The sequence below is a fragment of the Xenopus tropicalis genome, chromosome 3 (assembly GCF_000004195.4).
Source record: "Xenopus tropicalis strain Nigerian chromosome 3, UCB_Xtro_10.0, whole genome shotgun sequence".
NCBI lineage: Eukaryota > Metazoa > Chordata > Amphibia > Anura > Pipidae > Xenopus > Xenopus tropicalis.
This window is the reverse complement of record NC_030679.2, coordinates 125,650,697-125,661,892: the sequence shown is the minus strand read 5'-3', so window position 1 is coordinate 125,661,892 and position 11,196 is coordinate 125,650,697. Positions and strand designations below refer to the sequence as shown.

Below are 11,196 nucleotides of genomic sequence, written 5' to 3'. Positions count from 1 at the left end.
ATTCAGATTTCCCAGAAATTTCTGCAAACAAATTCAAACAGAAGCAACTCTAAGTAGCCGAGAGGGGTTGATCAACAATGTGTACACCAGTGAATGAGCAGGATTCCCATATCAGATTATACACTGGGTGGCAGCAATGTATCATTTGGGGCTTAAACTAATGAATAAAGGCAAGAATGCAAAACATGCATGGGTTTAAAAAAAAATAATTGGTGAAAGTGTAGAAGTGGTAGATATTACACTTTTATCTAGTCCATAACGGTAATGGTGTACAATGGTAATGGTGTACAATGAGTACAAGAACTTAACCAAAAACATATCACCGGAAACAAAGTGGGAAATGGGCTGCAAGTAGGAATGAAATAATATACCTAGATATTTTTATTTGCCATATTGAGAATCAAACCTTTATGTGTAGGAAGAAAATATACACTCATTTGGTATGCAGACCCCACTGGATCTAGGTGTGACCTGAAACAGGCCAACACATAAGGAGAAAATGAATGTAGCCAATCAGAGGCATCCAAAGTATAACAACACAAGTCTGATTGGCCTCTCTCCATTGGCTTGAGGAGAGCTCATCAGGCAGGAGTAAGTGAAAGGTAATCATGAGTCCTCATTGGCAGAGCAGCCTGGTTGGCGAGTGACAATCTTTATGTGGGGATGACTCCAGTGGCGAGGAGGATGATGAGGAGTACAATAATTCCAACCACCACGCAGATTATGGCAATCATCTTTGCGTTTTTCCACCAGTACTTGCGGGCAACCTTCTGGGAAGTGGTCTTGAAGTGTTCAGACTGGGTGAAAGGAACAGACAAAACAAGGTGAGGCAGTGATAGAGCGAGTACAGAGAAGGATGATGGGCAGAATAACAGTGTAGGTAGTGGAGAACTAAGATGGGGCTGGAGAGGGATTTAGATGGGATGCCTATGGCTATGGGCACTTACGCTAGCTTCCAGGTCTTCTGTTTTGTTCCTTAGATGATCCAGATTCTCTCCCCGTGCCAGAATTCGCTCCACATTTTGGGACATGATTCCCTTTACGTCGTCCACCTGACTCTGGAGATCCCTCACGCGTTCAGGGGCCGCTGGGGCATTTGCCCCTCCCATATCCTGCCAAAGTAATCAATAATGAAATAGGGGCAGAAATCTGCAAAGACCCAGGATACAGAATCACACATGCTGCCACTCTTTTACAGTTAATAGGCAAAAAATAATCAGTAGAATTTGTTTTCCCTATAATGCTGTAAGAGCTGTGGCACATGTATGGTTAAGGTCAGCCATACAATTCCACAGAAATGGGATACCCTGCAAGAAGCTGGCCAGACATAAGATCCGCTTGTTTCTTTCCCCGATATGCCCACCTGTGTTTCTTTTGATAGAGGACTCAGAGCAGCATTACTATAAGTGATATGGCTGTATTTACGTAGACCTTTCTGATAAAGGTTTCTTTAAAAATCCTGATTAAGTTTTTACCTTTCTTTCTCCTTTAGGGCTCTGGCACACGGGGAGATTAGTCGCCCGCGACAAAACTCCCTGTTCGCGGGCGACTAATCTCCCCGGATTGCCATCCCACCGGCAAAAATGTAAATCGCCAGTGGGATGGCAAACGCAGCGGCACGATTTCAGTGAAATCGCGCAAGTTGCCTCGAGAGGAAACTTGCGCGATTAAATCGCGCCGCCGCGTATGCCATCCCAGCGGCGATTTACATTTTCGCCGGTGGGATGGCATTTCGGGGAGATTAGTCACCCGAGACACAGGAGATTTGTCGTGGGCGACTAATCTCCCCGTGTGCCAGAGCCCTTAACATTAAACTAAGCTTTATATTCTGCAGCCTCTCCACTTTAGCATTTTAGCCGCTACCTGCTTGCTAGGGCCTAATTTACCCTAGCAACCAGACAGTGGCTTGAATAAAAGAGCGTAAAATAAATTGGAGAGGGCCAGAACAGAATGATAAGTTATAAAGTAACAATAACAATTGTATAACAATACTAGTTTAACCTCACAGAGCAATAGTTTTTTTGGCGCCGGGTTCTGTGACCGGTAGATTGGATTTTTAACTGTAGCTGAACAGAAAGAAGTAAAGAAGCTAAGACATTTGGATGACCGTGGATGGGATTTTCTTTTTTGTTAAAGTATGTGCACATAATGTCAATGCTGAGAAGGGGAACTCTGAATTACATCAAGCACTATGGCGAAAATGTTTCATCCTGGAAGTGACACCAATACACATGCTTACAGACTGGCCTAAAGCCTGCTTAACGCTCACTCAGCATACACACTATCTCCACTGACTCCACTGATTCTAACACACGTATGTGCAGTAAGCATTTGCTTAAAACGGGACAGGAGCCCGGGGGCCATTTCTGGCACAAAACAAGAATAGGAAGCCAGCTTCACTTTGGCACTTCCTGAGGCTTTCTGATCCCAATGAACTTCAAAAGGAGTTGATAAAACTAATTACCAGCCCACTGAAAAGCCCTGCATAATAAGCTGTTTTAAAGGCTGCTGCTTAGAGAAGGGAAGGATTTGTTTGCTCAAAAGTAGTTAGGAAGATCTAAACAAACTGCCCTGTTTATAAAGCAAGTGAGGGTAAGTTCAATGAAAATTTGTTTTTATATTGGCAAAAAATACAGATTTTTTAAATTAAAAAACACGCAGAATTTTTTTTAAACACAACTTGGTTTTTGGTGTATACGCTCCCCAGTCCCAATAAACTTAAAGGACCATTGTTTTTTTTTCAATCCAAATTAAATATGTAAGTATAAATAAAACTTTAAGGTGAATCAGCCCTTTAAATTGGCTTGGTGTGCTGTAACAACTCCCTGCCAAGAGCTCCGAGCATCCAACCCCACAAACCGCTGTGACTTCCTGATCACTGCATGGCCGGTATTTCCCATGAGATATATCCTCAAACCTTCGCCACACATACCAAACCTTCCATAGCTCAGATGCTAATGCATTGCTAATGCCAATGCTATTTACTGTGACCTCATCAAAACAGAACGCCTTTATTTCTTTGTCCTTTATCCACCACGGCAGACTTTGTTGCTCCAACATATCATTATAGTTTGCAACTAAACAATTCTAGCGCTGCCATTTAGGCTGGTGGCACATGAAAAATTCTCTACCAGGTAAGAAGAAGATTCTGCCACCTCCAATTCACTTCTTTGAGAAATGCATGACAACATTAGTACACAGAATTTTTGGGCCCAAAGACGCACAGAAGCGCTAGCACCACAGACGTCATACACTCTATAACAACAGGGATCCCCAACCTTTTTTACCCCTGAGCCACATTCAAATGTAAAAAGATTTGGGGAGCAACACAAGAATGGAAAATGTACCCGGTAGTGCCAAATAAGGACTGTGATTGGTTATTTGGTAGCCCCTATGTGGACTGTCAGCCTACAGGAGGCTCTGTTTGGCAGTACACCTGTTCTTTACCCAACCAAAACTTGCCCCAAGCCAGAAATTTAAAAATAAGCCCCTGATTTAGGGTTACTGGGAGCAAGATGTTTCTCCTGAGCCACTGGTTGGGGATCACTGCTCCATAGCAAAGCTATGCTGGGAAGAATAAGACACATGCCATTAGCCTAAATGGCCTATGCCTCAGGCACAACACAATTACAGACTAGCTGAGTTAATCAGTTATTTCCAATTGAAATGGTTACTTATTACTAAATAAAGTGTATAAGATGCCAAAGGTACAATCATGTATATCTGTAAAGTGGAACAATATCCTATATCAGTAACATTATCTAAATAAGTTCATTGCATTTAGGAATATGAACCTGTCCTGCCTAGGTCTCTATGTTTGACAAGGTCACCAACAAACAGCGCATCTTTGCTGGATCAGGCCACATAGTATTAAACCAAATCAGGTTGATGCAATCTTTTAGCTCCTGGACAATCAGATCCCATGGAGGACATAGGAACCAATCCAGGCACAATGCAGTACTCATAGGAATTTCCATACAGATATTGACTTGGGTTGTCTTTATTTTGTCTCTATACATACTGTTTTTTAATTATTTGTCTTCCTCTTCTACCTCTTTTCCACTGACACCAGCTGTCAAAAAACTATTGCTCTGTGAGGCTACAATTATTTTGTTATTTTTTATTATCAGGTTAAAGGGGCCCTGTCACCCTAAGAAATAATTCCAAATCTTTTCCTTCCAAAATCTTATGCATTTGCCATCTTGGTGTTGTATAGGAAGTGCTGAATGGAAAGCTAAAGTAATTGTTATTAACAATATTGCCTGCCCCGCCTCTATGCCACAAAAAAGAATTTGTGTTTCATGTTTAGTCTTCAGAGGACTTTTATTATACAACTTTGTGTGGTTGACAGGTCCCCTGTCTAATGTGTCTTTCTGTGTTTCCATATGGAATCAGCTCAAGCAATGTAATATTATCAGATATATATCACACATAAAAGTTTTGCAAGAAGAGGAAGAGAGGGGTATTCTTGCAGTGCAAAACTGAGGAAGGACAGACAAAGGTGTCAGGAGTTTAGTTAATGTTCTGCCATGATGTGACAAGTCACAGTTAAGAGATGGTGTGACAGGGTTACAGCGAGAGATACGATAAACATCAAGATACCTCTTGCACAACAAGGCACTGAGTTTAATGCAGAAAAGCATATCTTTATCAGATAACAGACAACCTTAAACAGTTTCCCAATGTTTACTGTGGTATTAATCATAGTAATAATATTCATTATTTAGAATTCTATATGTTGGAATGAGAACAGCCACATTTATTTCCTCTCTCACAGTTAGAGGCCTCTCTGCACAGCCCGGCTCCTTTGTGCTCAACCCACACGAGCGGTCTGACTATCAGGGCCGGACTGGCAAATGCCAGAGGGGCTGCTGTAAGATGCCATAGACAGTCACTATTTATTGGGCTGGGGGGGGAGCTGTTTGGGCCTTGGAGTACTTCAAATCCCAGGGCCTATTTTAAATCCTAGTCTGGGCCTGGACTCTGTTGTATGCAACAGGACAGAAAACCAGGCTGGTCAGCCTGCTCTGATCATACAGGTCAGCTCTATTTCTATGGTGACACCACACCCTAAATGAAAAGGAAGGATGGCCCCTGCCATTTCCTGTAGCTTTCCCCACACACCAACGAGGGTCATCAGCCAACAAGATCTTCAGCCTGACTGCAACCATTTCCCATCATTGACAGAATGGGCTGCACGCAAAGTGATAGATAAGATCATATGTTACTGAATGTAAAGCTGGCCATACACGCACCGATAATATCGTACGAAACCTCGTTTTGTACGATATTCGGTGCGTGTATGGCAAGTCGGCCAGGTTGAAAGATTTTGGTCGGGCACCATAGAAGGCGCCTGAGCAAAATCTGCCATCAGGGCTGAATTGGCAGAAGGAGGTAGATTGTTTTAGATTGTTTTTTTATTGTTTCTACCTCCTTATCTGCCGTTTCAGCCGTGAAGGTTAGTGGCGGATTTAACGATCTTTCGTGCGACCATCGGTTGCAAATCGCCACCTTAACATTATATTCTCTACAGATGCAGACTGCCTTGCCTTAAGGGGGCCATACACGGGCAGATTTAAGCTGCTGATTCGAGTCCTTTACACCAGTTTGGAAGGTTATCAGCCTGACGCCCTACAAGCCTCCTCGAACAATATCTGGCTTAGGTGGGCATATTGGGAAAAGATCCACTCATTTGGCGAGGTCCAACGTGTATGGCCACCTTAAAGGGGTGGTTCACCTTTGATTTAACTTTTAGTATGTTATTGAATGGCCAAGTTCTAAGCAACTTTTTAACTGGTCTTTATTATTTTTTTTTTTTAGTTTTTTTAATTATTTGCCTTCTTCTTCTGACTCTTCCCAACAATCAAATGGGGGTCACTGATCCCAGTAGCCAAAAAACTATTGCTCTGTGAGGCTATAATTTTATCGTTACTGTTGCTTCTTATTACTTATTTTTCTATTAAGGTCCTCTCCTACCAGCCTCTCATTTAAACCACTCCGATTGCTAAGGTTAATTTAAACCCTAGCAACCAGATAACTGCTGAAATTACAAACTGGAAATCTGCTAAACAAAAAGTCAGAATTACTCTCTACATCAGGGGTGGCCAAAACGTTGATGGCGGTCCACCAGTCGATTTCCCATGGACTTCTGTTGGACTGCGTCTAAGCCTTGAAATGCGGCACTTTTATGTGGTGTGCATATGTATGCTGCGTCGTGTACGTACACAGGGAGGAGCCAATTGCAGTGCTAAAAAGTCTGGGCACCCCTGCTCTACATCATACTAAAAGTTAACTCAAAGGTGAACAACCCTGTAAGCCACTGTCCTAAAGTTGGCTATTCACATCTAGATTTGGTTGGGTAGATTTGCTTAAGCAAATTAACTTTAGCAGGAAATTGTGGCAGAGCTTACTGCAATCTGAACTCCATAAGTTGAATTTTGGAGCCATACTGTGATAAAGTGTACATATATGGATCTTTAGGGTGTTACCACACCCTCACATTTTAGGCCCATTCCATTTATAATATAATGACTATAAAATCTTATACACTTATTTATAGGGATATATAATTCCTATACCCTATAAATATGAAAATATTAATACATATATATATATATATATATAGACACATGTTCATCAAGTGCAAGCAGGCCTGGACTGGGAGTCAAAATAGGCCCTGGAATTCCAAGTACACAGAGGCCCAAACAGCCCCCTACCAGCCCAATAAATAGTGACTGACTATGGCATCTTACAGCAGCCCCTCTGGCATTTGGCTGAATCCACAGATTGCCAGTCCAGGCCAAGATATGAAAACCCCCTATACAAACTAATAAAAGGCCCCAGCAGGCCACTTTGTTACTTAAGTACAGTCTCTATTTAAATTCCTTTAGGTTACATCCCAGAATGAGTCCCCATGCTGTTGGACGTTGGCCACGAACAGCCCCTTTAGAATGTGACATTATTTATTACAATAGAAATTATAATGAAAATGAGGGGCACAAATGTTTCTAAATCAGTTTTTGGGTCATGTGGCTAATTCTCTAACAAAATTTAATACCCTTAAAAAACAAAAGATTAAGAATCACTGCATTAAACATATCATTTGTTCTATGAGGGATTGTCTCGGTAATTCCTCCCCTGCATCGTCCTCAAGACAATGACGCACACACTCTTAGGCCGCACCCCCAGAACCTGCTAATAACAAACAGGTTATTCAATAATAACAGCTTTGTGCAGCTGATAATAGTTAGGGATCAGCCTCGCTGCCTAGGGAGGGAGGATGCAGAGAAGAGAATAAAATACACAAGAGAGTACAGTAAATACCAAAAAATGAGAAAGTATTCTTTGAGCTACAATATAATGTCAATGACTTAGGGCGTTATAAAGGAAGAAAGTGATCTGCACAGAGGTTAGTAAATTAAATGTACACCTAGGAGAGAGGGACAGGCTGGAAAAGTTTCAGGATCTAGTGGTAAAAGGTTAGTTCCCCTTTAAACCAACACTGAATATGATTTAAACAATGATATTGTGAGAATTTTCAACTGGTCTTTTTATGGTTTATGGACATTTTTTTTGTTTTTAGAATTATTTAGCTTTTTGTTCAGTAGCTTCCCAGTTTGAAATTTTAGCAGCTATCTTGTTGCTAGGGTCCAATTACCCTAGCAATTAGCCACTGGGATGAAAGAGAGATTGGAAGATGAATACAAGCCTGAATAGATAAGAAATAAAAAGTAACCATAATATTGGAGCCTCAGAGAGCAATAGTGTTTTGGCTGCCAAATCCCCATTTGAAAGCTGGAAAGAGCCAGAAGAGGATGCAAATAACTCAAAAAAATGAAGACCAACTAAAAATTTACTAAGAATAGGAAATTCTATTCTATTCTTCCCCAGATGGAAGAATTTGTATTTATGTATATTTTTATTCATATAGCGCTCCTTAGGCAAGCAGTACTGTTGCGCAGTAATTAAACATTGCATGAAATTGTGCTATAGCGCCCCTCTATGGCTGCAGCCTGGTGGGGAAGTATTAGGCGTGCACCAAATCCAGGATTCTGATCCTGGGATTCAGTAGAAAGCCGGCACTTTTCTAGCTTCTCAGACAAGACAGTTGGTAATGAAAGACATCATTAACTTGATCCCGGCTCCCGCAAGATAAGGGTTACAGCACCCTCCTTGGCCTATGTGTCACTGTCACAATTATAGCCAACCTGACGACGTCATCCCATGTACACACCTATCTGCGTCCTGGAAAGTCTGAAATGTCTGCTTAACCCATGCACTGCCTGAATCCCAGAGAGGAGGGCCGGGCACTGATCAGATTAGAGAGAGAGATGATGACTGACACCCTATATTCATTATTGGAATCTGAAGACTTGAATCACTGTTTACACACAATGCAAAGGAATCTGCACACTCACACTGCGTCTGTGCAATTCCCAGCTGTACACACGTCCCGACAGGTGCAGCCATGGCACAATGGTAACCATTAGTGATTAATAACAAAGCGCCCAATAAATTATGGTGCCGACACGAGCAAATGCCACAAGATACAACACACATTTACCTATGTTCATCAGTTGATGCAAATTCATAATAAATGCCTCCAGATGTTGTCAAACTACAACCCCCACACCCAGCAAGATGCTAAGATCCACACGTTGCTCATTCCCTAGTTTGCGCCATATATTTTTACAGCAGAAAAACAAATAACACAAAATATCTGATACTACAGAAAATATTATGTTTTGCCCAAATCAATGAACTTACAGAGCCAGCAGTTAATATGTAGTCAAGAGGATAAAGAGCCTTTGTATAGTCCAGTTTCCCCCTTGCCTGAACATTACAGGATCCCTAGAAGTTTTTTCTTTATGGATAAATAACTTTTTTTATACCGATACTCATGCCATACATACTCAGCAATACAGGGTTAATGTAATAACAGGTGCAAAGTTTGCCCCAGTAACCCCTAGCAAACAATCATATTTATCTTTAGCAAATGCCCCTACTAATTGGTCCCTATAGGTTTTTAGAAGTGGAGCAAACTTTGCACTTGGTAGCCCATTACCGCCCAGTACTGTGAAACTAAGTACACAAGCAATTTCCTTTATTAACCACAAACTGCCCTTCAAAAGGAAGATGCAATAACATATAAAGGCTGCCTATTGCTGGGGCTCCTAGCTAATGCCCTGGCTCTGATCTATAATCCACATCCCCAGTGGCCCAGAGAAGCCCCATACATTACTGTTCCTCCATACATTACTGTTCCCCCATGCCCCTCTCCCCCAGTCTGTCATTATCCTCAGTAGGAAGTAAACAGCCCGATCCAAAGTCCAACAGGGATCTAATCTCCTTCATGTGCCCGTCCTGCTAATCTCTCTGCACTCTCCTTCTCAAACCCTTATTGCTAAACGCCATTTCCTCCTGTCTCCCTCTGTACAATGGTACATTCCTGCGCCCCCCCCCCCCCAACTTCATTCCATTGCCCTAAGCATTAGCTACCGGCCCGACTTCTGTCTCCCTGCCCCTACCCCTCACCGGCACAGCAACACTTTCCCCACCTTCCCTGCATTGCCAGGGACCCTCTTATGGAAACTATAACTCCCAGCCCCCCAACCAAGAGCTGCCAGGGAAGTGTAGCAGTTATAGTTCCGCAAGAGCTCAGGCGCAGAAAGTTGTTCCAACCTAAGTTTTTCAATGCAACAACATTTGGGGGTCCCCAAGTTTCTATCAGCCCCGACCGTACTAACTTTCTACACTCCCCCTCCTCCCTTTAACCACTCACCGGCCTCCTGTCCATGGCTGTCTGTCCCTCTGAATCTGCTTAAGGGGAATTTGTTATTCTTCCTGTTGCCTGTGACTTATGAAAGCGATCCTTCCTCTTCGGGCTGCTCTCCCTCCCACCTCCGGCCCCGCTGCTTCTCCCCTCCCCGCAGGGCTAGTGGGAGGGCCCTCCTCCAGGTATTGTGGGCGGGGCCCCAATGGGGACAGTTTACCTCACAATAGTCGTTCCTTGCTAAAAAGAAAGTAACAGGTGCTGTTTGTGAGGCACAGAGTCCCTAGAACAGAGTTTTCAAAGGAAAACGGGTTATGTTCTATAATTCTGTTGAGCCTGCCCATCAGTGGCATTTGACAACCCAAGAGTGAATAACTATATTTTGTGCCCCTGAGCAAAGCTACAGCTAAACTCTAAGGCATGTTCAGGTTTTAACTGTTCAGTTTTTAGCCTTGTAAAACCTTAACAATAATCTGGCCAATAAATGAAAAACATTTAAATATTAAGATAGTCAACATGATTTTTTTTTTCTATTAATAGTTAAAAAACAATTTCTTGTTACTACAGAGAGAAAAAGCAAGTCAGAAATAAGGCATCATTCTTCTAAATTAGCACTGCGGTACTTCAGAGCTTTCTGGATAACTGATTTCTGTGTAACAGGTTCCATTCCTTTAATTACAGGATTGGACTTACTCATCAGGCAAAAATATAGATAGAGCTAGGGTTGTCACCCTTGTGGTTTTGAACTGGACATCCCAGGTTTTCAAAGGTCTGTCTGGTTCAAAACTGTCTGTCCGGTTTGAGCCATTGAAAGAACTGGACAGAAGTGCAGCCAGTTGTGTGTAAGTGATGCAAAACCCTGCTCTGGCATCATAACCTGGTGTGACATCATTGTGCCTGCCTCTGATGTCATCTCACCCACCCCCAGCATCACTGCCCCACCCCTGATGTCATTTGCCCCACCCTTTTTTTCAGGTTTCGCCACCAACAAAGGTGGCGACCATAATTTCAGATAAGAATGAAATGAAATTGTCTATCAGTCAGTGACCATGGGCCCTCTATACATCCTGTGTCCCCAACAACTGTAGGGTTTGATCTTCTGTAGTTGCACCCCTGCTGTGGTTTATTCTCCTGTCCTGTCACAACTGAAATTGTATTTTCACAGTGGTTCAGAACAGTTGTGGTGTTTTCTCCATTAGTGGAGATATGTAGCAATAACTTTAGTTATATTTAGTTGTATGAAAAACAGTGTAGTGTTAATGGTCCCTTAAGCCCAGACACCCACCTGATAGTTCCCCTTTATTCTTTTTCCATTTCATTCATTATGGCTAGTACCACACTGGGCAGATTTTCGGTCTGATAGTTCATATTGCTTCGTTGCGTTGGCCAGGTATAGCCACACTAAATGGAATTTAGCTAAAAAC

At 42.4% G+C, this 11,196-nt stretch overlaps 1 protein-coding gene across 1 annotated transcript; it reads right to left on the bottom strand.

Moving 5' to 3' along the window:
- Window positions 1-234: 234 nt before the first annotated feature.
- Window positions 235-9,819, bottom strand: vamp8 (vesicle associated membrane protein 8). Its single transcript, NM_001016285.3, has 3 exons — window positions 9,782-9,819; window positions 948-1,112; window positions 235-797 (listed from the first exon to the last, which is right to left on the bottom strand). Exons 1-3 carry the CDS (start codon window positions 9,794-9,796, stop codon window positions 654-656), a joined length of 324 nt encoding a protein of 107 aa, NP_001016285.2. The 5' UTR covers window positions 9,797-9,819; the 3' UTR covers window positions 235-653.
- Between the last annotated feature and the right edge of the window lie 1,377 nt (window positions 9,820-11,196).